The sequence below is a fragment of the Alligator mississippiensis genome, chromosome 5, assembly GCF_030867095.1.
Source record: "Alligator mississippiensis isolate rAllMis1 chromosome 5, rAllMis1, whole genome shotgun sequence".
Taxonomy (NCBI): domain Eukaryota; kingdom Metazoa; phylum Chordata; order Crocodylia; family Alligatoridae; genus Alligator; species Alligator mississippiensis.
Window position 1 is genome coordinate 211,612,193 of NC_081828.1, and position 26,694 is coordinate 211,638,886.

The 26,694-nt window shown below is 44.1% G+C and overlaps 1 protein-coding gene across 2 annotated transcripts in view; it reads left to right on the forward strand.

Moving 5' to 3' along the window:
• Positions 1-26,694, forward strand: part of MINDY4 (MINDY lysine 48 deubiquitinase 4) — a 98,029-nt gene that overhangs the window by 34,449 nt on the left and 36,886 nt on the right. The window contains exons 10-13 of one of the 2 annotated variants that reach the window (XM_014608967.3): positions 4,152-4,253; positions 6,654-6,717; positions 9,350-9,415; positions 9,682-9,749. In XM_014608967.3, the coding sequence (XP_014464453.3) occupies positions 4,152-4,253; positions 6,654-6,717; positions 9,350-9,415; positions 9,682-9,749 (300 nt within the window). The remainder of the gene's footprint in view (positions 1-4,151; positions 4,254-6,653; positions 6,718-9,349; positions 9,416-9,681; positions 9,750-26,694) is intronic. The other variant, XM_059729226.1, reaches the window with a different exon arrangement.

The window sequence follows — 26,694 nt, forward strand, 5'->3', positions numbered from 1 at the left end:
GACAGTATTGGCAGCACCTTTTTATAGGGGGTGCACTGCCAGACTCTGGGGGTGCACGTGAACCCCCTATGTATCGCCCCTGTCCCATGCTGCATGGGGGGCTCTACACAAGCTGCCCCCAACCCTCCCCCCACACTGTCCCTGCCACCCCCATGGCTGCCCTGCCCTCACTACCTCCGGCCCTTTAAGAAAATAACAAAAAACCAGACTCACCAGTTCATGCCCAGTGGGGGGCTATCCCTGTTGCCCCCCACTGCCCTGCACTACATGGGGGGCTCTTCTACAAGCCTCCTGAAGCCCCAAGGCTGCTGCAGGAGGTGGTGAGTCTGGGGGGAGGTTGTTTTTTATTTTTTTCTTGAAGGGTTGAAGCTGGGGTGGGTGGGGCAGCCATGAGGGGACTGGGAGAGTAGGGGGGGGTCGGGCTTGTGTCAGAGCCCCCCATGCAGTGGGCATCCCCCCTCACCGGGCAGCACCTGGTGAGTAGGGGCTGTTCTTTAAAGGGTCGGGAGCTGGGGCAGGTAGGGCAGCCTTGGAGGGGGAGCTAGGGGAGCGGGCAGAGGTCAGGGGGGTCTGGGGGAGCAGGCAGGGGATGGGGCTTAGCAGGGGTCCCCCCATGCTCCCCTCCCCCCCGCCCCTACTTACCAGCTCTGAGTCTGACTCCAGCTCCCTGCTGCAGCCACTGGGGACTGCCCGAATCATCAAATCTCTCCATATCGTTTCCAAATCGATTTGGAGAGTTTCAAATCGATTTGGACCTTTTAATTAGTCCCCTGATTCAATTTGGATTCAGAGATTTGGCCACCGAATAGGGCTGAATCTCCTCCGAATCGAATCAGCACCCAGAGCTTCGCATGCCGTAGTAGACACCTTCCTGAGTCTGAACTACATGTTTGGAGTTAACTGCTTGGGGATCTCCTAAAAGTCAGTGGGAAATCAGTCTGCTTTTTCCAAGGCTAGCTTTCGCCCAGATTATTTAGGATGTTTAACAGTAAGCTTATTACATTTAATAATAGCCTATATCATTTTTTATAACTTTAATATAATTAATTATTATCATTAATATAATATAACATTGTCTTAGTTATGCTAGTTTACACCAGGAAGGATGGAGCAGTGGTTAGGGTAGTACTTGGAAACCGGGGTTCATTTCCCATCTCTACCGCAGACTCCTTATTCAAGACCAAGAAGTGACCTTCGGCAAGTCACTTAGAGCCATATTTTTAAACATGCCAAAATGATAGGCATATAATGGCATTTCTAAACTTCCCAAAGCCTGTTACACATTCATTTGGTCTCAATTAAATCAAGAATGGTTAAGGACCTAATGTGGTTAGACACTTTGTAAAACCCCACCCAGGGACAGATTTTTAAAGTATTTCAGCATCTAGCTCCTATGGATTAGACACCTACATCCCATTTACAATCCAGGCACGGGTGCCAACCTGCCTCTTTAGGCATCTACATATTTTTGATGATTTTGTCCTTTGTGTCACTGAATCTCAGTTTCTCATCAGTAATAGTGAAGGTGATAACAATTCCCTGACTCAAAAGGGTGCTGTGAGGATTAAATATTCGGAGGTACTCAAATTCGAAGGTAACGGGGCCAGATAAAGTAGCTTCTCCCAGTCTTGTTTATCTTGAAATAGTTCTTTTCCCACCCCCTCATCCTCATAATTCGAAAGGATTTTATTTTTACATATTTTGTATATGAGAGAGGCTCTAGAAATATGCAGAAATCCTCTAAGGAATTTCAGGTTAACAAGCAAACTTTTTATGTGCACAAATAAAAAATTCCTTTAGGCACCTAAATCATTATGGAACGGCAAGAAATATGTTGTTTTATTCATGAGAGAGTCATATTTTTCTTATGATGAGTCTGCCTTGGGCAGAAACTGTTTCTGGATATGGAAAGGAGAGAAGTCTTCCTGGTTGAAATGGGTTGAGGTGCAGCTCTTCCTTGCATTTTCAAGGTATCGGCAGCTCATATGAAATATTTGTGCAAGCTGCATGGAGAAAATAGGGTATTTTCTTATTGCACCTTTACATCCCTCCTCCTCCAAATGTAGTTTTGGTAACACCCATAAATTCCTGAGTATCTATATTAGAATGCAAGGGATGATAAGAGAAGGCTATGGAGACAGTATTTTTATCTGAGTGTCCTCATCTGTTATCTCAGATGTCCCATACCATTCAGAGTTAGACTTTTTCTCACTAAACTTTATACTCAAGGCTGATGTTGAACTTAAAAGTTTATTTAATTTTTCATGTTTGATGTTTCTTGCATTGTCTTTTGAATTATTAAATCTTTTAACTACACTGCTGGGATCACTTTTTGACCTCATCTCTCAGGCTAGTGGCATTCGGAGACTGATAATATCTGAAGTTCAAAGCGTGGTCCTCTTAAAGTCATTAGAGAAGGACTTCCCATGTGGAAGGGAGTATTGTCTTCATGTTAGGGCAGAGCCACTGGATTGTATTCCCAGTTCTGCCTTTTCTCATTCTTTGATCCTAGTCACATAAGCTCTTCATGCCTTAGTTTACTCATCTCTGACGTTGAAATAAAATATTTCTGACCTTCTTTATGGAGTATCAGGAGACTGAAGAATATAAGAAATGCCATGCTGGCTAAGACCAATTGTCCATCTAGTTCTTTAATTCTGTCTACAACAGTAGCATAAATGGATGCTACAGAGGAAGAACATTGAACTAGATATTGCTAGTCTCCTTTCCAATATTCTGCCTAGCATCCACCATTATTAGTTTAGACGTGCCAGAGGAAACATCTCCAACCATTCTGTTCAATAGCCTTTAACAGATCTCTCATCCATGGATTTATCCAGTCCCTTTTTCAACCTGGCTGTGCTGTCTGCCTCCATCACCTCCTGTGGCAAGGAATTCTATAAATTAATTATGTGTTGCATAAAAAAATATGGTCTCTTATCGGTTTTAAACCCATCGCTAATTTCAGTGAGTGGCCACAAATTCTAACAAATTCATTTTCGTTAAAAGCTTAGCGATCCTTGGATGAAAGGTGCTAAACAAGGTTCTGTATTGCGTTTATGGTAAATGACATTTTAGATAAAATAAATGAGTAGATACGGATTTTTCAGCTGGTCTGTAACACAACAGCAGCTAGGAAATTCAAGATTAAGACTGAAATGAAACACCGAACCCTTTTAAAGCATATACAGCATGTAAAGCGGTCATATCTTAGCATACAGAGATGGAAAATATGTATTAATTCAGCTAGAGTCCATTGGCCTGCCATTGCAAGATGGGCCCACTTGGGTAATGTCCAGTCCAGTTTCAAATACACGTACGGATGCAGATTTTGCTAATTCCTTTAGACAATTAATTGACAGCCTATTACAGTGGATCTTAGAGTCAGGAAATATTTTCCAGTATCAAGTCTAAATTGTCCCTTTTTTTATTTCACTGCCTTATGCATTATTATAACTATCTATATGACGCTCGGTACATCTTCTCTTGTATTACTTGTGTTTCTCAGATGTTTTAAAATTGTTACTATGATCCCCCCTCCACCACCCCAATCCTTGTTTCACCAAATTCTGCATGCTCATTTGTTTGAGTCTTCCCTTCTAAGTCAGTCCTGTGGAAATAGAGGCTTCTCTTGAAAAAGATCAGGCACCCAGAAATACAGCTGCGTGTCATTGTTGAGAGATATCCATACTGCTATCAGAGTTACAGTCCTCCCTCGCATGTGTAGGCATACCTACACTGGCTTAAATCTGCTCCAGTCAGATACCAAGAGCAGTGTAGCCTGGGAAGCAATAGGCTTCATAATGGGATATGCAGGCCTATCAAGAGTCATTCAAGTAACGACTTTGTGCTGCAAAGCATGACCCAGGGACCACGGTGTTGTTGATGCTTAAGCTAATTGGAATATGTCTGTGTGTGCTGCCATCGCCACAACATTGATTTCAATGTAGACATCCCCATAGAGCATTGTGCATATGCTACTGAAACAAAATGGCTTATGAAAGACTGCTATAATTACTGACAGTCATCATTTTGGACAATGCCGTTGGGCTCCAATGCTCCCTGAAGCAACACCTGTTCCCCTTTTTATGGTCAGGCTCACTAAACCCTCTTTCAATGCTTGCTTGTTTCTCATCTACCCAAAATTACAGGTGTCTCCAGCCTTCAGAAGCGCATAGGACCAAATGCCTCACTGTGGCAATAGCAGATATTTTATGGCGAGCAGGGGAAAACGAAAAAGCAGTGATTGCACTGTAAGTGAGACACATTTTCAGTTATTGCATATAATTAGGGTTGCCAACCCTCCAGGATTGCCCTGGAGTCTCCAGGAATTGGATATAAATCTCTAGGAGACTGCTGAGAATCACTCAGGAGATAAATGATAGGTCATTCATTAAAATAAATATTACATGTTGAATTTGATTTATACAGTAATCCAGTGGGTTTTTTAACTGTAATAGTAATGTGCATTTACCTTCCTGACGTAAAGGCATTAATGTCATTATGGCATGTGATGAAACCTCCTGCAATAGATTCAGAAAGAGTTGGCAACCCTACATATAATCCCTATGGTTAACTAGAGAGAGACAAAAGGCCTGAGGCTGAATTGTTTCAATCTTTGCAGGTTAGTCTAACCTGCGTAGATTGAATCATTAAGGAAGTGAACAAACATACACTTTTGATTCTGAAAATGCAGCGATATGCTTGCAGTAGCCCAGGCCAGAAGCTGAGGAGTGCTAGAGCATGCCTCCCTGCTTGGCTGGAGCAGACAGTTTAGGCCCAGGCTAGCCGCCCACCCTGCAAGGGGAGGTTTTTGGGGGAGGTGCAAAGCATCCTGGTATACTGGGACCGTGAGCTAATGTGAACCTGGAGGGGATCCGAGACAGAAGTTTCATAAACTGATTTAACCTAAATCAGTTAAGTCTGACACTACATCTATCCGGGTTTATTTTAAACTGGTTTCAGCCTTTTGAAAGTGGTTTACGTGCCCTGAACCTCTGTTGTGTTACAGATTTGAACTAGTTTCTGATCACCAGGAAGCCTGGTTTTCCCTGATAAAAAATTGCAAATTGTCTGATAAACCCCCCCAAATCTGTGATTAAAATGAAAGACACCTCATCCCCCACCCCCCATAGCGCCCTGGTCCTGCTCATGCCCCTCATTCCCCCCGCAACCACCCCGGTCCTCCTGGTGCCCCTAACCCCCCGCCATAGCCCCCTGGCCCTGCTAGTGGCTGTGCGACCCCGTGCCGCTGAGTGTGCAGGGTATGCGTCCCAGGGCAGCGTGAGCTCGGAGCGGCAAGCAGCTTCCCTGTGCAGCCTCGCTGTGGGCTGCAGGACCAGGTTGCACCTGCTGGGCTGTGGAGGCCCCGGGAAAGGGCAGCATGGTAGGAGCCCGAGCCCGCCCCATGCACAGAGTTGAGGGGCATGCGTACCCCCTGCAACCCTGGGAGTGTGTGCAGCAGTGGGGAGCTGGTCTCTTCTCTCACCCCCCAGATGAATTGTCCGTGGCCCCATGTCACCCCCCTCCAGGGCCATGCAGCCACGCATTGCAGCCCCAGGCCCCAAGTGCCATGCATCATCCTGCTGGGCAGCAGCCCCAGGCCCAGCCCTGCCCAACTCCTTCCCTCCCTCCCTCCCTTCCTATGGGGGCCTCAGTGTCCATCCCCTCCCCCCCCCCAACTTACCTGCAGAAGTTGCCCTCCAGTCTGCCTGGGGCCATGTGAACATGCATGCACATGGCACCCCTTGCCTGACCGCCCTCCTCCCGCTCCCCCCAGCCCCCTGCAGAGAGGTCTTTGCAAAACGGCAAAATCCACGGGGTTCTCTGCTAAAATGAGAAATCTGCGGTTTCCCTTGACAAAAGGTTAAATCTGCAGGTCTCTCCATTTTTCCATGGGAAACGGGAAACCTGGATCCCCGCCGATCACTTGTACTGTTTTATGTCATTTCTGTCCCTAGCCCATGTGTATCTGATACAATCCGTTCCATATAAATGCCTAGATCTCTGCCCATTCAGGATGCTTTTGTCTAGTCTAAAATGCCTTGTTAATGGGCACATGCTAGTTGCAGTTCCCTGTCCTAACATCCAGTAAAAATCAGGGTAAAATCCTGCTGTCTCTGGAATCAATGGCTTAAGTCCCATTGACTACACTGGCTTCAGCTTGTCACCACAGTCTCCGTGACAAGAATGCCTCTATATATTAATTGAGAAGTGGAGATTTTCTAAAGCGGCTCCTTCCTTAGTATATTTTAAACATGATTTGACTCTGTAAGACAGGTTTCTCCATGTAGACACAATATATCTGTTGGTGTACTGAAGCTATCCCGTTGTTCTTCTGTTCTGTTCCAACGAAAAGATTTCAATGAGGTCTTGACTATGTCTTCTTTCTGTGTACAGTAGCATTTGATTAATTTTAAACACAATATAAAGACTGTTAAACCACTTACAAAGTAACTCACTTTTTTTTGGTGATGAAAGCTGACTTTGTTTGGAACGTGAACTTGCCGTGTGAGAGAGCTCAGTTTAAAAAAAAAATAGCCACTTTTTTTCAGTTCTTTTTTTCCATTTCACTACAGCACATTGATTTCTCTTTGTTGCATTGCTGGTGCTTCTAAGGGAGCTGTTGCTTTGTTTAACTCTCTCTTTTATAGGCCTTCAGGAAGGCAGCAGTTCACTCCAGTAGGAAAATACAAAGCAGATGGAGTCTTAGAAACGGTAAGTTTTGGTGCAGCCGCACACATACGTTTCATATGTCCCTATACGTACGTATTTTCTCTCTCTCGCGTGCACACACACACACACACGTAAATCTTCACTTACAAAAAATACAATGGACCTGGTTCTCTTCTGTTTCCCACACTAATTTACCATATTTTCTTCCATAAAACACACACCCTTTTCCCCAAAACCAGCTGATTGAAATTAGGGTGTGTGTTATATATGAGAAATACTGATCCCCATGGGTCCAGAAATGTGGTGGTGGGAGACCAGTGTTAATTATTGCAGCTCTGGGAGACAGGGCATGTTATGTTGTCACTGCCTCCACCACCAAATTTTCCAGCCAAATAACACAGCCCCATATAGCAGACCTGGCAGGTGGCCCAGATCTAGCACACAGGGTCAGACCCAGAGCAGAGCCCCAGACATGGTACAGAGGTCCGACCCAGTAATTTGGACCTAGCATGCAGGGTCAATCCATGGTGTCAGACTCCAGGCTGGCGCACAGCCGCAGACCTAGCATGCTGGATCTGGTCAGCGTGTGGGATCAGTTTGCAGCTGGACCTGGCCTGTGGCCCTGGACCTGGCTTGCAGGGTTGGGACTGGCATGCAGCACCAGACGCAGCACATTGATTTGGGCTAGTGTGTGGGGTCAGTCCCTTTGCACACGGGGCTGCAGCCAGCTCAGAAGCAAGCTTGGCTCCCTGGCTACTACTTCTCAGTTACTTAGTGGTCCTACAAGGTTAAGTTCTTTTTTTTTCCTTGATGCTGCCTTTCCAAAACAAAATGAGTTTTATTTTCTGCGGTGCGTTATATGTAAGGTGACCATATTATTTTTAAGGAAATCCAGGGCAGAGTGTTTCAAGTGAAGGCAGAGCAGCATGGTGCACCAGGCAGGTGGGTGGGCAGGGGCTGCTGATGCTGCTGTGCTGTGCCAAGGCAGGTGGACTGGAGCAGTGCCCAGCTCAGCCTGCCTCCTGCCTCCAGCTGCTGCTCAGGAAGGGTTGGGCTGGGTAGTGTGGACAGGGTGGTGCGTGCTCCAGTCTGCCCACCTTGCTCCTGCACAGCAGCAGCAGTGCCTGCCGGCCTGCCTGCCTGATGCACCACGTTGCTCTACCTTTCCGCTGGGCTGTGCCCTGTGTCTTGCCCACCTTCCTCTGCCTGCAGCAGCGCTGTTGATTTGGCATGGGGAGGAGGGCCAAAATACAGGCTTTCCCAGGCTGCAATTTTCCCTCTGGCCATTCTGCTGCGGCACACTCATGCGCAGGAGAATCGGTATAGAATGAAAGAATCATGTATTTGGACAGGAAAAGCAAGGATTCAAGGACTTTTCTTTCAATTTTCACCAACCAGCCGGGACTGGCCCTGCCAAACCGGGACTTATGTTCACTCTGGTTATATGTGACAAAATGTGGTAACTCCACTGACTTCCATGAAGCTGCCCTTGATTTACCCTAATGTAAGTGAGAGGAGCTTCTAAAGAAGAGCAGCGCTTCAGGACATAGCTGGCTTTTAGCCTGACCCAAAATATATGGACCCCCTGAAATTCTCTTTCCATTCATGTCCCAAGGTTGCAAATAACAGCAGCTTTCCCCATAGTGGAAGATAAGTGGGAATGGGTCCTGCAAGGCCCATTGCTACAGCTGTTATCAACAGAAAGAAGCCATCGGTTTTCCTCCCTGTACTTTATACAGCATGCCTTGCTTTTCCTCTCCAGATAAATGACTCATGATGGTAATTCCTAAGAAAGTAAATGCATTGTCATCTGGACATTTCTTTCCATCTGAAGTTCTCAATTGCTTTGCAAAGGTGCAAGAGGCAAGGGTTTTTGTGGGCGATATCTTTAACTGACTAACTGCATGGTGGCGATAGACTTAAACAAGCTTCTCAAGGCAGGGCATGACAAAATAAGCGACACAAATAATACCCAAGTGAATAGAGGGAAGGAAGAATTTGATGGGGAGGGGGAGGTGCTTTCTTGTCAACACAAAGAAAGCCCATGGTAGATCCAAAAATGTAACCCAGATTTTCTGCCTCTGAATCCCATGGTTTAGACACAAGATCGTTGTTCCACTTGAAGTGGGGGGATTACCAGAGATAATCCATGAATAAAGAAGAATCAGACACTATTGAAATACAGCCCTGTTCTTGTGAACTCTCACTAACATTTAAATTGGATGGGACTAGCTGTTGTATTAAGCACTGGACAGCACTGTGTTTTATATAGTTCACATATTCTGTCTTCTAAAGACAACCCACTACAATGGACTGGACCTGCAGATACCAAACTACTTGGGTCTCTTCTGTCTTCCAAAATTTCGGTATTCCTACATTGGTTGCAATACTTGAGCATCATACAGTACATTTAACATGCTGAAAACTGACATTATTTTTAAAACAAGACTCTCAGAACATATACATACTACAGCTGCAATGAGAGTTAAAACATTATTTTAGTAATGAAGCTGGAGTTCTGGACATAATGGATTTCAGTGGATCTTATCCAGTCTGTAGCAGCCGGGGATCTTGCCAGATATATTTAAGTTTTGTGGTTGCATTAATTCAGTCTTGGTTTATACTAGCATGTTGTTATTTATTTTAATTACATTTTTTAAACATTTTTTTTCAGCTAATGCTACATACCATCACAAAATATGAGGATCTGACAATATTTCTTCAGAAGAATATTCATCAGGTACTCTGCATGGAGACACAATTAATCTTGACATTCATTGTTCAGCTGATAGTCTTGTAGCATATAAAATTCAAGTAGAAACTAATATAAACATCACTTCAGGAATAATTTGGACAGGTCGCCTGAAAAGATGAAGGACCAATTTCAAGCCTACCATAAATGAGAGTGAATCTTAGAGATTTTAGTTGGAGCTGTGAGTCTGTACGGGGGATAAAAAGCACATGCATTAAACCATCAAAGTAAATACAGTGTACCTTTTTTTCCAGTTTGAAACTGGTCCGTGTGGATGCATTCTTCTCACTCTGTCAGTTATCTTATCAAGATCTATTCATCTGTGAGTATTTTTATTTCTATTGTATAAAAGTAAAGGGGCCTAGGCCATATAAAAGTTGTAGCCTGGGGAGGAAGCAGTTGTCTTTCTGAATTTGCAAGAGGGCACAGAAACTCCTTAGCTGACAAAATAATGATAATGCAATATTTACAATCTTCTAGATGCTCTACTAAGTATAGGAAATACTACTGGTGTCAAATCTATCCACCTTGGTCATATTCAGAGCTCAAGGATATGAGCTTCAGCTGTGCAAAGAGTTAGGAACAGAAGCATAGAGTATAAGTACTATGTCCTCAAGTCCAAGCCCCTGTTGACACAGGCAGTGGCATGCTATAATCCTTCCCATAAACTTATCAAGCCTTGCCTTCAAAGTAATTAAGTTATTTGCCTTTTATTGCTGCTATTGGAAGGCTGTGGTAGGACCTCACTAGTTGGATAGTTAAAAACTTTATCCTGGTCTCCAGGTTTGTATCAGCATGCCCCTTTCATTAAAATAGCGGTTTTCTCTTCCTGGGACTTCTCCCCATGTTGTATTTACATACCTAAGTTGCATCCGTTTTCCCTATTTTATGTGTCAGCTGAGAAATCCATGCTTTTTTGGTCTCCGCTCAGAAGACAGGCTCCCCGTGGCCCTGATTATCCTCGTAGTGCTTCTCTGCACCTGTCCCAGTTTGAATTCATCCTTCATAGATATAGGTGACAGCACTGCACGTGGTATTCCAGATGAGGCATTACTGGTGTTTTGTACATTAATAGTTTCCTGTCTCTACTGGAAGGAATTTACCTGATGCATCCTACAGTAGCATTTGCCTTTTTCATTGCTGCATCCCTTTATTGCATCACGTATGCCATTATCACGTACACTCCCAGCTCTTTCTCCTCTTCTGTTGTTTCCAGTCTGCGAACTCCCAGTTGGTAGCAGAAATAATTGCCATCAGTTCAAGAGCCACCACGGTTAGGGCTACATGCAACCCCCCAGCCAACAGGTGACATGAGCTTTGCTAATTGTTATATAGTCCGCTCTAGTGTATATTCACCACTCAATTACAACCAAAATAACAGGCTAGATGGGATATTTAAGGTCTTCTTTGTCTCTATGGCTGTACAGAAAATTTGTGTTCTCCTACAGACCGGAAGAACTTAAGAGAAGTTTTACTTAGGTTTAATTTTAAATGGTGACACGAGCATTATGGGGTCAGATATCACAGAAGAGGCAGTGATCACTAAGTGAATTCATTCTTTCGTGTAATACCCATGATGAGTCTAGTTGACAGGTATTCATGAAGCTAACGTCATTATGAATTTCATTCGAGTGCAGTTGTACTTATTTGCATTTAACAGAGTTCTCTTTTGTCCTTTTAAACTGTATTTCTACGCTGCTATCAGCCTGAGGATTAATCAGTGCAAAAAAAATCCATATAACGAGATCAAATTGCACTCTCTAAATGCTTTTCAGAGTCATATTCTAGTGAAAGAGAAGTGTCAGAAAAATCCATCATCTATTGTATTTCCATCTCTCAGTAATGACTGTCATGAAGAAAACTGCTTTGATTGAAAAAGAGTATGACTTTAGATTATCTTAGTACGCTGCCACAGTTCTACTTTTTCTTTCAAACCTAGACTGTGTTGAAAGAAATACCAGTTTGGAACTCAATTTTAGATGTAAATGTAGTTGCTAAACCACAGACTTTCTTGTAAGGATTCACAATGTATTATTATTTTCAAATTTACTTTACACTAACGTTGACATTTTGTGGTTTAATATAGCATAGAAGTCTAATATCATTGCTCTTATTCTGTAAGGTATAACTGGCATTAATCTTATATGACTGGTTTTAGACCCGCAGCACAAGGATGTTTGGTGACTTTGTTTAGGTTCAACATGACTAGATTTTTAAAGGTCTTTAGGTGCCTAACACTGCAGATCAGCACATAGCGGGGTTTTCCAAAGTGCCTAGGCTCCTAATGCTCATGGATTTGAATGTCTACACCAGACACTAAAAAACGGCATGCATTTCTTAATGATGGGAGCTGGGAGGTTCTCTCTCCCATTAAAGTAATAAAAAGATTACAAGTTGACACATTGCTAATAGGTGCCTTCATACTTTTGAAAATCCCTCTGGGTTTGTATCTGTACTTCCAAATACCTAAATACCCTTAGACATCTGGCAGACAGTGACAGAGAGCAGCTTCTTTAGGAGCCAAATCTGTGACCTTCCCCCACCGGACCATTTCTGGAAACGCTACTGCTTTTCCACCTTGCATCCTTTCCTTTTCTGTGTCCTTGTGACAAGGTATTTAGCAAAACTTGCGGGTTTGCTAGACTCTGTCATAGCCTTGAATTTACAACCTCTGGGCTGTCAAACATGCACCTTAGGGTCCACCCCACCCTGAATGGTATAATGCCAATAAAGTCCACCATTAGCTATCTTCTGTTTATAAGAAGCATGAATCTATCTCTGTTGTTAGAAACAGGGAATGTACATTCAGACTTTTGTCTATGAGAAATGAGTAACAATTGTATTATGCGCTTTTCAATTATGGATGAATGGTCATGTCATAATCCTTGTTTTAGGATTTGAAAAATAGCAGGAGAAATAAGCTCACTGCTCATCCCATTAAGAAATACGTACCATTGAGTGGCTGTTATGGGCATTGGAAAGGGTTGTTATTTACATAATTGACATAGTTCTAGATGAATATTTGAAGACTAGGGAGAGATGTTTTACTTAATAGGGTTATATCCAGCAAGTAGAGCTGGTTGAAAATTTTCGCTCAGTATTTTTTTTTTCTACAGAAAACGAATCTTAAGCAAAATCAAAACTTCCCATAGGAGCCATTAGTTCTGTTGATTTTTTTTTTTAATATACCTTGTTGAGTCAAATCCACCAAATCAAAATGTTTTGGTTTCCCAACCCATGGCAATGTCTTTCATTTCAGACTACTGTGCCAAGCTAGGTCTCCCTGAACTACCCGCATGCTACTGGCCAGGACTACCTGGCTGGGCCACGTGTCTCATGGTAAACCCAAGTCTCTGCTCTGGTTGTAACGGTGTGGGAGATAAGAGACCAAAGGCTCTTGAATGACCACTCCCATGAGGCACAGCAGCAGCTCCGAGGGAGATAGGTTAGTGTCAAACCAACCACAACCAAAATGCTTAAATGGGGGGTCAAGAAATAGAAACGAAACACCTTGTTTCAGAAATGTCAACAACATTTCCTTTCAATCAAACATAAAACTTCACAGTTTCCATTTCATGAAGAACAACTCAACATTTTGACTTTTCATTCCGCTTCAGAACACAAAAAAGGGGAAATGTCCACATTTCCTGCAGGACAGAAGTGCCTGTTTTCAACAAGCTTTAATCTAATGCCGCATTCATTGCAAGTCATTGGCATTTGTACTTAGCAGGCCTACCCCACTTGGAGAAGCAGAGGGTTCTGCTTTCAGTGTTGCTGTGTAGATTGTGCTACCGAGTTCATCATACAGGAAGTATACATGAGCATCAGTGAGGGAACCAATAAGAAATGGTTGCAAGGGTTACAGTTCCCGAGGAAGTGCATTGGGGTTTGTTGTTGTCTCTGTTATGGGAAGGAGTGCTAGGAGCAATGGTCATCCCAACATCATTTATTTTTTAACTACTGGAGAACTAAAAAAAATATTGCCGTTTCATATCAAACGCTACTGCAACACCTCCAAATTCCTCTTAAGCCATGCTTCACCTGCTCCAACTTCCTGACCCATGAAAATTAAGCAAAACCCATTGCTCTTTTAGCAGCTGCTGATCCAGCCAGTCAATTTAATTTAATTTAAAATGGTGCTTCCCATCAAAGCGCTTATGGTGTAGGTCTTCATTGTACCAACCTCCTTTCCTTTACCACCTCTATTCAAGACAGAGCCATCAAACCCAGAACCCTCCAATCTCCTGCCAGACCCTAGGAAATGTTGACTGAGAAAGATGCATTACCACAATTCCTTTTGTGGAAACGCAATGCATTGCCAAATGCTAAATATAATGGCTATTGTAGTGCACATGGTGTGAGTGTGTTATTCAGAGTTTTGATCAATACAAAACTCAAGATATTTTTTGGCCAGTGTAGACTTGACTGCTTTATCACAGCTAGAATTGTGTATTTAGCATCCGGTGTTTGAACCTTTTAACTTCTACCTCTCAAGTGTTTCTGTGAGAATGAAGAAAACAATGGTGTTATCTGTGCAAAATAACAAGACTTTGAGGGTCAGAAAAAGGCTGTATAGTTTATTAGTGTTGACCTATTGTAAACCCAGGAAATTATGAGTCAACCCATCTCCTTAGTGTTATCCCAGAGCTCTAGTAATTGTGGTCCTTTTTCTTCCAAAAATGTGTCCAGCTTCTTCTTGAATTCACTATGCTGTTTTCCATTTTTGAGTTTAGCAGTTTGTGCCATAATTTAATGCCTTCTGTTAAATGATGATTTCTGAATGATTCAGATGTTGGTCCATCATCAATCAAGCCCCTTTTAAGCTAGGCCCTAATTAGGAGCCTCATTGTTTCTAGACATCTCCCATTTCCTTATCTTGTACTCTCAAGCCTTCCTTCAGTGAGCATATCAGAGCAAATGGGAGATGTACATTTAAAGCTGTATTTAGGAACTTGTACCAGTCGCTTTCCACATAGAAATTAACAGAATTGCCTTTTTCTGAGCTACAGAGACTAAGCTTATCTAATCTTTCTTCCTAATCTTTCCCTTCAAAAACTGTGGAGTAATATTGCTGCTCTTCTTACATTTTTTCCATTTCTAAAAATATCCTTCCCATGCTAAGTTAAGCAGAGCTGCACTTGGCATGCTAAGTGTAGTCTTCACGGAGAATAATTTTGGCTGAGAAAGAAGGAAATGTGGTCAGATAGACTAAAGGTATGTCTGCATAATGCAAGGCAGGGCTAGGCAGAGATAATCAAACGGTCTTTGATCGTGCCAGCTCTCATACCAGAAGCAGCATTACTGTGCTTGCACAACACTAAATCTGGGCTAATCAGCTCTGCTGAGAAGCAGGCCTTATTAGCCTGTGTAAAACACCATACAAGTGTCACTATACAGCTTCTAGTTGGGTAAATAGCATGCACGGGGGTAGCTCAGGTATCTCTGCCTGGCATTGCCTTGCAAGGTGCAGATATACCTAAAACACTAGTAACGAGGCTTGTTGGTTGCTATGCTCGGCTCTGCCATTAACTTATTCTATGATGTTTGAGAAAGCATTTAGCTTGAACAATGTAAGATCGTAGGATCATAAGCTGGGTCTGAATGACTTGGCCAAGACCACTGACCTGGAAACTGATTCCAGCTCTCCTGCGTCCTAAAGTCGGTGCCTTAACTATAAAGGTACCCGCCTCTCAGACACTGTTTTGCATTGTTTAGTACCTCTTTCTTTGTCCATTCCTATATAACGTCCACATTGCTGAAGGGAAAGAATATGGTCACCTGTTTTAAAATGACAGATGTTTCATCCACTTATCTTAAAAGCTGTAGAGGAGCTAATGCATGGTTGAACTGTTTTTTACGCTATCTGATCCTTTTGCCTCGTGTTAAGAGGTGTGTAATAGAAAGTAAACTACATTGTTACAGTAGTTCACTGTTTTGGGTCACCTGGTCCATAGCTGTCTAGGGGATGATTAACTGACACACATAAATAACAGATAAATATAAAATAACCCAAAAGCTGACATTCGCTCTACTCTGGGGGAGTATTTAGAAAGTAAGTGATGCTATGTCAGTGCATGAGTTGCAGATGGAACAATGGGTTCTCCACCCTGGACCTGTTTCCTATTACTGACACCATTTCCCGGCCCTAAGCCAATCTCTAATTTCTCATTTCCCCACAACATACCTAGTTGTCTTTTATAAACTCCTTGTGTTGTGTGGCAGAGTTGCAGAAACTTTCCTGAAATAACAGTAAGTTATGTGCAGTGGCATGGTCCATGGACATGTCTACATGAGATGCTTTACTGAGCATCAGACTAATCTAATGCAGAGTGGTTGCATCTACACGAGACACTACTGCACAGTAGCTCATTACTACTGCGCAGTATCATCAGGAAAAAAGAAACTGTATGGGGATGGTACTGTGTGGTAATGCAGTACTAAATGACAGTAACACTGGTACTAATGGTAGTCAAGTACTAAATGACTACGCAGTAACAACTGTGTGGGCTGCCACTCATGTAGATATGGCCAGTAAAGTGTCACTATCTACACGTGCATGGGACTTACCGCACATTCAATTAATCTAATGTGCCCTTTGCTAGTACCAGCACAATCAGGTACTAGATAAACAGTGTATTAGATAATGCGCTCTAGCACATGTGTAGATGCTGACTGGGAGCAATTACTGGTCAGCCCAAGCAGCAGGGGACCCAAGGGGCTGGCTAAACCGCAATGCAGGGGGGAGGTATGCTGGCTGCAGGGGCAGCTGTCTCCCTGCCACATGGAGACTGGGACCCATCCCAACCCCCACGTAGCCAGAAGAGCTGTGCTGGCTGCAGGGGAGCTGTCTCCCAGCCACATGGGGATTGGGATGGGTCTCAACACTTAAAGGGAAATTATCAGGGTGAGCAGTTTTCCTTTGATGTTCACAGTTTTGTAGTATAAATACAAATGTAATTGTGGACAAGGGTTGGGTTTTTTGGGGGGGGAGGGGCAGGTTGGCAGCTGTAATAGATGGGGAAGCAGATATTGTTTAAAGGGAAATAGCTGTCACTTACCAACAGTGCAAAAATTAGCATCTTGGGCCTGCTTTAAACATCTATGTTCCTCAGTCTCACACTTCAACAAGCCCCATTTTATGGTTTACATCACTGGGGAAGCATGGGATTAGATTTAGCACAGAGTGAATCAAGGTCGTAGGCAAGGGAGTTTATGTGGGACTTAGCCTTGGGAAGGAAGGACCCAGAGTTAGTTTCTTTGGTGTAAATGAACTTATTTGTCTGTTGGTTGGTGGTTTGTGTGAAGTTTGCAAGGTCTATTTGAAACTACTTATTATGGCTGGGGCAGAGGCCTCCCATTGAGCATGTTCTAGGGCAGTGGGGGCCAATCTTTTTAGCAGGCATGCCACAAAGCAGCAGCTCCCCTCCCCAAGTGCCACTCCAGTCACCTTCCCCTGCCCGATCTGCTGCTCTGCTTTGTGCTCCCTGCCCTGTCTACTACTGTGCCATCTGTCCCCCCTTTGATCTGCTATTTGCCACACACAGAGGCTGCCCATGCCAGTTGTGGCATGCATACCACAGGGTAGCCATCTCTGTAGTAGGGGGTTCTTGCCTACTAATGGACAGGTACTTGCTGAACCTGAGCCAAGGCTATTCCTGGCAAATATCTTATAAGCTAACTGCCAGAAGGCAAATATGAGGGATTTTGCATGAGAGTTTGTTTGGAAAGTTGTTGTCCCTTTTTCCCAAGGTTGAGGATTAGGAAGAGAGGACAATGATGGCTACTAAGGCAATACTGGAGGGTCAGCTGAAGAGGAGAGGAGAAAACAAATTAGATGGATACAGAAGTGGTGGTGTATCTATTATTCCAAGGTGGATGCCTGCTATATGAAATCTTGCCTGATGGAAGTTCATGAATAAGAAGATATGAGAAGTAGGGATGTCAGTTGAGATGACAAGGGAGTTCAAATGGGGATTTGAAGACATGATGGGTGGGGAGAAGAGAGGAGGCAGAACAGACAAATCAAGATTTACAGATGCTGCCAAATAAGAGGACAAGAAAGGAAAGCAGCTTCACGAAGGGAAGGAGACTTATGGATGAATGGTACCAGGAGGACAAAGAAGAGATTGATCAGTGATGGAAAAATAGAGATAACGAAGAGTTTTCTTGCATTAGAAAACAAGTAGAAGCACAGAGAACAAATAGCTGGTGTATGGCCTTTTTGAGGGTGTTCAGTCATTGGAAAGCAGTCATAGAAAGAGGCTTCTTATCAGTGTTTGGGACCCACTTGAGAACTTGGGGCAGCACCCTTCTGATAAAAAGAGCTTTAGAATAAGAAAGGGAAAGCAAAGGAAAAGAGAATCCAGTTGTGGCAGGGACCAAGGGTGCCTGCCACTTAAGGAATCAGGCAGGCCTGCAGAGCCTTTGGCAGGTGCGGACAGGCCTAATCAGGGAGTCAGCAGACTCAGGGGCTGACAAGTGAGGCTGATTAAGGGTGCCACATGACCACCAGGAGAATGCCTGACTAGGGGAGAGCTGGGCTGGGTCAGGACATAAGCCCAGGCTAGAAGAGCAAGATGGTCAAAACATCTGGGGTGTTGAAGTCCATCAGCCAGAAAAACGTAGCTCCTGGTGTCCATCCAAACCACCCAGAGGTTTAGGGTAGGAGCTATTGGGGAGGAGGAGGTTCTTGGGGGCCCAAGGTGGGGTCCACAGCCTAGGAGAATGAGCCTTGGAGAGACCAGGCCAGCCTCGATACTGAGGCCTAGGAAGAGCCAGGTCAGCCCTAGGAGAAGAGGGCTGAGGACCTAAGATCCTAGGAGGAGGCCCAGGTTAGCTGTGGAGAGAGCTGGGTCCAGGATGAGTGGGGGACTGAGTGATTGGGTCCCTGAGAGAAGCCAGGTCTGCCCAGAAGAAGGAGTGGCTCATACAAGGAGCCTAAGGAGAAGCCAGGTCTGCCCCGAGTAAGGAGCAGCTTACACCAGAGGCCAGGAGAGGGGTCAGACCAGCCAGGATGGGGGGGTGGGGGGCGCTCAGGGCCATCTGGCTAGAGGGTGGCCAGGTAGGTCCAGAGAGATGGGGCTTTGAACCCTGTCCAGAGCAGGGGAGTTATTTGAAAGAACCCAAGAGGGAGGACCCATGATTGAAGGGGATGATGGCCAACTTACTGGTCCCAAGGACTTTGACCGACCTATGCTGGCCAGGGCCCAGGAGGGGCCAAAGGGTGTAAACCCACCATGAGGGGTGGCCAGTGCTGCAGAGGGCCTGGCACCTCAGCTGGCCTATTGGCTGGGCCAGGGTCTTTGGGAGGTCGAATTTCTTGGCGGAGGCAGACCACTGTTGAAAGGTAGGGGCAAGGCCAGTACAGCTTGAATGATGATGGCTGATGGAGCCATCTGAGGAGGAGGGCTCGAGAATAAGGAGTCCAAGCATGGATTAGGGGCCGTGAGATAGAGCCATGAGATGGAGTCAGGGCCAGAGGGGCCAATAGTCACCAGCCTAGGAGAGGGGCAGAACCTCTAAGGGAGGCCCACAGGAGAAGGTAGGGAGACTATGTAGGCCAGATGTGGTCATGGCTAAGACCAAAAACTGCACCCTGTTGGAGCTGGTTGGTATGGTGTGACTGCATGTGGTGGGGCAGTCTCTAGGAAATGCCACACCTAAGCCACTCCAGTTAAAGGCCAGGATGGGGTGCTGGAAAGCCTCAGCCTCCTCTGGCTTGCGGGTTGCCCTGTGGAGGGGAAAGGCTAGGGGAGCACACCCCAACAGAAAAGCTTGGGGCGAGGATGATTGGATGGACCACGGGGGTATGTTGACCTGAGCAGAACTGAGCCAGGTTAGAGTGGGGTTGAGAAGACCTGAGCGAAGAAATGTGGCCCAGTTAGGAGCATGAGTCAGAAGGCGGCCCAGCTGGAGGGACAAACCAGATAAGATGAGCGAACACGGCCCAGTTAGGGGCACAAATCAGAAGGTGGCACAGTTGGGTCACGAACCAGATATGATGACAGAGTAGGGCCCAGTTAAGGGCATGAGTCACAAAGCGTCCCAGTTGGGGCATGAACTGGATATGACAAGTGGGATGTCATCTGCAAGGCATGGGGCATGTTGTAGGGAAGGCATGGAGCCATGTGATTGGCCCAGGAAGCTGGGAACATGAGTTAAGGGTCAACCCTAGGACGATCAGGGCAGCCTCCCGCAGTCTACATATAGCAGTTAACAACAGGGCATGGTGGGCAAGTGCAGGGCGGACTGGCCCTAGAACAGGGTGGTATAATTTAATTTTTTTGGGGGGGTGCCTGGGCACCGCCCTGTTACACCAGTCCACAAAACAGAAAAGAAGCATCATAAGAACATAGGATGCAGAGCGGAAGGGATTTTGTGGGGTCATCAACTCCTGTCCCACTCTATCATAGGTAGTCCTGTCAATAAATTAGAAGGACTCTGGCCAAGGATCAAAGCCCAGGGAGATGAGAGAGAATGGAAAATAAATGATCTGGAGACAGAATGAGGAAGCAATGGGAGAAGACCAAAGATTCATACTGAACAACAGAAAGAGACAGATCTCTGTAATTTGACCTTGTTAAGAAGAGCTGACAAACCTGTCAGAAAAGTGGATCTGGAGAACAAAAGCTGGCCTCGTGTCTGCCAGAAGACACAGATCTGAGATATGGACCAGAGACTGAAAGGGATCCTGATGGGAGCAGGGAAAAATCAGTGGATTGCCCGCCATGTTGAGACAAATGACGCTTCCAAATTCTGGCTGGAACAGATCAAGGAGGACTGCATCAACTTGGATAAGCGAAGACTCAGGTAATTTGCAGGGGGTTCTTTTGATCCCTAGAGCATTGGAGACAGAGGCTTGACGAGCATGAAGAGCAACAGATATCTGCTGCCTGGCCTTTGTGAGGGTGTCCAGGCCTTGGGAAGCAATCACGGAAAGAAGCCTCTCCGCAGTGGAGTAGATTCACTTGAGAACTTGGGGTACCAACCTCCTGATGAAAAGAGCTTTAGACTAAAACTGCAGGGGACTTGGTAGGAAAGACTTTCATACTCTTCACTGAAAGAGGACAGCAGAGAAAGCTAAAAATCACATGAGCAGTAATAAAGGATTAACACATAGCATGGGGTAGAAGTTTGGCAACAGGGAAGAAGAAATTGCTAATATTGATGAGAGCAGAAGTCAGGTAGATGATATAGTTAGTGAAAGAACTAAGAATCTGGGTGAGGGCACAGAGAAACACCTGAGATTTTTGTACACTAATAACTGGGGAACAAAATAAGTACATTTGCAGAAGTGGGAGGTGAAACTGTATAACAGAGGGATAATAGAAACACAGTGGAATAGCAAGGATGACTGAAATACAAATGCTGGCTAGGCACCGTTGAGGAAAGAAAGTGAAAAAAGAAGAGATGTGGTGTGGTCATTTCCTACATCAGTGCTGCCAGAAACTGAAAGACAGAAGAAGTTGTAACATGGGTAAAAGAGAATCAGTTTGGGTCAAAAATCAGTTTTGGGGAGAACTGGAGAAAAGTTTCTACTGGGGTAGTGTCTGGAGTCGACTCAGGCTAGGTTTTGACCTGGATAGAGATCCCCACAATATTATCAGGGAGTCAAATGCTGTGAGCATTTGTCATTATGAGAAACTTTAACTTGGAGAACAAATAACACCAGTCATGGTCACAGATCCACCTGACTCATTGAGCTAGCATGGTTAAGGTACCTCAGTTTATATGGCCGGTGGCACACAAAGGAGCAAAATAGCTAGCTTCGTAGCTGACTACCTTAGGTTTCCAAACCTAAGAGACCCATTTACAGCTGCGGGAAATGGGGACTGGTCTTTGCCATGAATCTGAAGCGAGGCTAACACATTTCTGGAATCAAAACAGGATTCCTTAAACACCATGCAACTAGACCTCCTCCCCCAAAATGGTAAATCCCTGTTATTCCTAGATATGATAGCTGCTGGATTCCTTCACCAAAGTCATAGAAATGAATGAGGTGTAATGCTATTTTAGACTTGGCTTGGGGAAGTAATAAGAGAAGAGCTGGTCATTAAAAAAAAAAAAAAAACTTGGACATGAGTGACCATGAGTTTACTTGGTTTAAATTAAATGCAAAGTTAATGAGCACAGGTTGGGAACACATTTTTTTGTAAAGGGAGCATTTTGAGAAATGGAGGTAACTAGTTAGTGAACTCAACAGGGCTGAAAAACAGAGGCATAATGAGCAGGGTTTGTGCCCTAGGCAAATCCTGCAGCAGAGGGAGGAGAGAGGGCTAGAGGGTGCAGAGGTGCCACTGGGCACAGGAGGGAAGAGGGTTCAGAGAGGAGAAGGCAGTCTTACCTATGCTGGGGATGCTCAGTCTTCATCATGGTCTGCGTGCCTTGGCGGTTGCTCTTACAGTAGCAATGTGGTGTCCAGGAACCCAGCTGCCGCTGCAAGAGCAATGCTGTAGGACTGCTTTGGCTGTCAGGGTATGAAATCCAGGGAGGTGAGGCACAGCTCTGGTGTCCCTGCTACATTGGCTCATCCCCACTCTAAGTTACACTACTGATTAAAAAGCTTGGGGACTATGTGGAGTTCCTTTAAGTCAAACATAAAAAAAATCTGCAATTTTGCAACTCAGACGAGGGGAGAAAAGGGCTCTAGACCTAAGTGGATGAATAACCTTTCAGGAATGGTCATTTGAGCAACAAGCCTAGCTAGCAACAAGTAACTCATGAGCAACAAGCCTAGGAGGACTGGGAAAAGGGACCATCAGAGAAAACTACATCTTCTCGGTCAGAGACCGTAAGGGTAAAGTAGTTGCTTCCACAAGTCAAACTGACTTAGACTTTGCAAAGAAAATAAACAGAAGCAATATAAATGTGCTTCAGCTGCATGAACAAAAGAGAACAAAAAAACAAGCGGGGCTAATATTCAGCGGGAGCCTAGATGTAAGGCCAGCACTCGTTAACTACAATGTCTTGGTGGTCAATGAAGATAATACTGTAGAATATGTTAGTAAAGTAAGGATGGCATATGGAAAGAGAATTGCAATCTCTGCATGGAAGTAAAATTCAAAGAGCTTGAAGCATTTGGAGCAAAGTAAAGTCCATCCCAAATTCTGAAAAAAGCGACATGTGAAATCACTCTCTGCTGGCAAGGACTTTTAATAAATCTGTCAAAACATGGGCGATAATGTAGGACTGGAAAACAGCAAACACAATGCTTATATTTAACGAGTGAAGGAAAAATGATGTAAGCACTTGCAGGCCACTTAGTCTGACCTCAGTAGTAGTCAAGGCTTACAAACAAATTTAGAAAGAAATAGCTAAGTACACGAAAGTCACTAGAAAATAGGATAAAATGCTACATGGATTTATCAAAACGATACCATCATTCCAGACAAACTTAATATCTTACTCTCATAAGATCATTGATTTTTCCCTTGTCTATATAGATCTAATATATTTGTACTTCAGTTAATTATTTGATATTATGATGCGGGAAATTGTTAGCTGAGACAGGGTTAGGACCAGGATTTGTAAAAAGTGACGAGGATTTGGTTTATGGGGGGACAGGTTATGCTGAATGACAAGCCTTTAAGCTGGACTGCCGTAAGGTCATTGTTAGGGCCAATTCTATGTAACATGTACATTAGTGGCGAAATCATAGGAGTACGCTACTGAAATGTGCTGGTGATGCAAAGTTGGAAGGCACTGTCAGTACAGTGGAGGAGGTGAATATTGTGCAGGAAGAAGGGGATGACCTTGAAAACTAGAGTGACAGAAGTAGGATGAAATGTAATAGCACAGAGTGCAAAGATATGCATGCAGGGGCTAATCACTGCAGTTAGGGAGAGCTCATCAGATGGAAGTGACAGAAGGGAAAGCTGGATTTCATAGTCGGTCACAGGATGATTGAGCCACTTGGGTGATGACGCGGTAAAAAAAGGCAAGGCCAGCCACAGGATGGATCAGTCAAGGCATTTCCAGGAGAGTTATAAAAGTATCAGTTCTCATGCACAAAGCACTGGTGAGACCGCAACTGGGATCCAGTGTACCATCCTGGTCACCCATGCTCATGAAAGATGACTTCCAACCAAAACAGGTTCAGGGAAGGGCTGCCAGACCAGTCAAGGGACTAGAGAGGAGACTAAAAGGACCCAGCTTGTTTAGACTTCAAGAAAAACAAAGACTATTTAAGTTAGAGTACAATGTTGGCACAAGACAAAAGAGCACAAAAGTGACCATGAATATATTTAGGCTGGAAATCAGAGGAAGGTTTTTAAGTATCAGAGGAATGAGGTTCTGGAACATCTTCCTAATTATGGGAGCAAAAAACCAGGGTACTGGGCTGGGTGACCACAATATCCCTTCCAAGTCTGCATTCCTGGGTCGATATCCTGTAGACCCAAGAGACATGACTACACGTTGAGAATTCAGCTTCAGTGGCTGCTGCAAGGAAAAAAGCTTTTTGAAAAGACAAGGCAGTATCTACAGAAAATGTCATGGCTTTCCATGGAAGAAAACAGCTGTCTCAACTCTGGTGCAGGGAAATTTTTCCTACCCCACCCACCACACCCCATAATGCTGCTTCATCTCCGCTCCAGTCATGCTGCACCACAAAGGCACTCCACAGGCAGACATGTAAGAGACATTTATTTCATTTTTTGAAAATATAGATTCAAATGACTGTTTGGGAACTATTTTTAAGATCCTCTTTCTCTTGCATGCTTCTACAAAAATAGCTCTCCTTTAAAAAGCACTGTGAAGCACAGAGGAAAAGATGGAAATTGGCATGCACCTTCTTAGATTCATGTAAGATTGGGAGAAAATATTTAGCAAAGCCAATAGTTTAGAATCAAGTGCTTTCACTTTGCCTTCCACTGTTGTGTCTTGATAATGACTGAATAGGGCCAAAGCCAAGTTGGTCCTAAAGGCATCTAAATGAGGCTTTTATGGCACTTGGTTGCCTGAGGTCCAAAGAGTGATCACAAATAGCCGTTCTCCTGCCTGCAGCAAGAAATATCAGACAGTGCCTCCATTTTGGACTGGAAATGTCTGAGGTGCCTACAACTCAGATATCTTCATGGCTAGGAACAGACATCACGCACAAATCATCTTACTGATTAGAAATGGATTTAAACCTGTAACAGAACAGAAGTTCAGGGCACATAAACCAGTTTCGAAATGGCTAAAACTGGTTTAAGATAAACCTGGTTGAGTGTAGTATCAGTCTTAACTGATTTGGGTCAAACCGGTTTATGCAGTGTCTGTCCCAGACCCCTCCCTGGTTTAAGTTAAACCAGAGTTCCCCAGCATCCCAGCATGCTTTGCAGTCCTGGGCTGGGCTGTCTGCTCCAGAGAACAGGGTTGGCCCCAGCCCTCTGCTTCCTATCCAGAGCTCTGGCACATCTGGGCCTGCCTGACTTCTCAGGCACATCAGGGTCTGCCTAAACTCCACCCAAGTCCCTAGAGCCCATATAATTCACACCAGCACTAGTGAGTCCAGCATGAATTACGGTATCCAGGTTGTAGCCAGAGACAAAAAGAATCAGAACTTGTGTTAGAGGTGATATCTTTTATTAAACCAACTAGAGTTTTGCATAAAAAAGAAAGAAAGAAATTTTTAAAAATTTAAAGAATTTTTTTTTTTTTTGCAAAAATCTAGTTGGTTTAATAAAAGATATCACCTCTACCAAGAGTTCTGAGTCCTTCAGCATGAATCACAGCACCCATTGTCACTCTCATTCAAAAGTATAAAACAGGAGGAGTGGTTGCTTCCCTTCTTTGTGTAATAGCCTGATGGTTCAAGTAGTCACCGAGGAAGCAGTAAAAATAGGTTCTAGGTCTTCTCCGGCTTGAGTGGATTCAACCCCACACCTCCAAGACGATGCAATACTCCATTTCCAAAATAATAAAGAGATGTGTGTTGGGGGAAGAGGAAGGCTCAGAAAATGTTGAGAATTAAGCACTGGATGATTGTGAAGCAAAACAAAATGGAAAATGCTTTCAGAGAAGCCTGGTTTCAGCTGGTATCTCTTCCTCTCAAATTGTGATCTGTTCAACTTGAAAAACATGCTTCAAGACAAGCATGGGCAAATATTATTTCTTTATTATTTTGATGTATATCCCACCCTATCCAGAAAAGCTCGGAGCAGCTTCTAATAAACAATGAACAACCCACACACAGGGCTTAGGTGTGGGGTGAGTACTTTTGCTTACTGTGTCAGGCTCTGGTCCAGAAGAGCTCAACATAGTAAATATGGGGAAAATATCTACTCTGGAAAACCAAAGCTGTGGGTTGGAGTTGCCAGGACTTGCGTCAGCAGCTCTGTGGAGTCTAGCTGCACGGAGAGGAATGCATTCCACGCTACGGTAAAACCCCAGGAAGACAAATGGAAATACTCAAATGCTTAGAGTCAAACAGCTATATAACTGCCTTCCTGAGTTCGAACCTAAAAAGGAAAGGCGATGAATTCAGAACAAAACCACGCTCTCAGCTTTATTGGTCTGCATTGCAACTTTAATGGTTTATTAAACACGGGGGGGTCACCTCTTTTTAAATCATTGTTGCCTTTACCAAAGCATGTTCACACTGTGCAAATATGAAAAACCAAAACATTTATACAATCAACCTTTTCCCCATCCGGTCATTTTCTGTATCCCCAGTGTAATTATTTGAGACCTTTACATTTGAAGAGTCTTGCTCCCTCCCAGCCCAAGTTCTATTTCTGGAGGGGACTCATAATTTTGTGTTTGTTAATGTAGCAGTCTGTTGCCATGAGCATGGGTGCAACGTCACCAATTTACTATTGTGGCTTTGCCACAGAGTCTAGGACTGTCAAGAAGAAGTACTCACTTACACACATCAGATTTTTCCCCAATTAACAAGCATGCAGAAGATTGTGGTAAATAATGAGCGGTAGCTGTTTTTATGCTTGTGTTGGATATATCACCATTTTTCCTAGTATCAGACTTTTAAATGTAATGTGTAATGCTCAGCCACTGACTATTAAAGAGCTAGCATGTAGGCTTTTTCCCTGCAAACAACAGATCAACCCGTATAAGGTCTTCAATTCAATTGGAGCTGCTTATCAAAAATGCTGTTGTTTAGTAAGAAAAAGACATCTGATATGTCAGACTGCAGCATCCAGTAACCAAGTATTTTTGTTTCTCTATACAGATCTATACAGATCACAAGAAGGTATTTTGTTTTGTTTTTTAAACTAAGATCCATATTCCCATTCCAGTTTCAGTTAAATATAACCTTTTTCTTCATT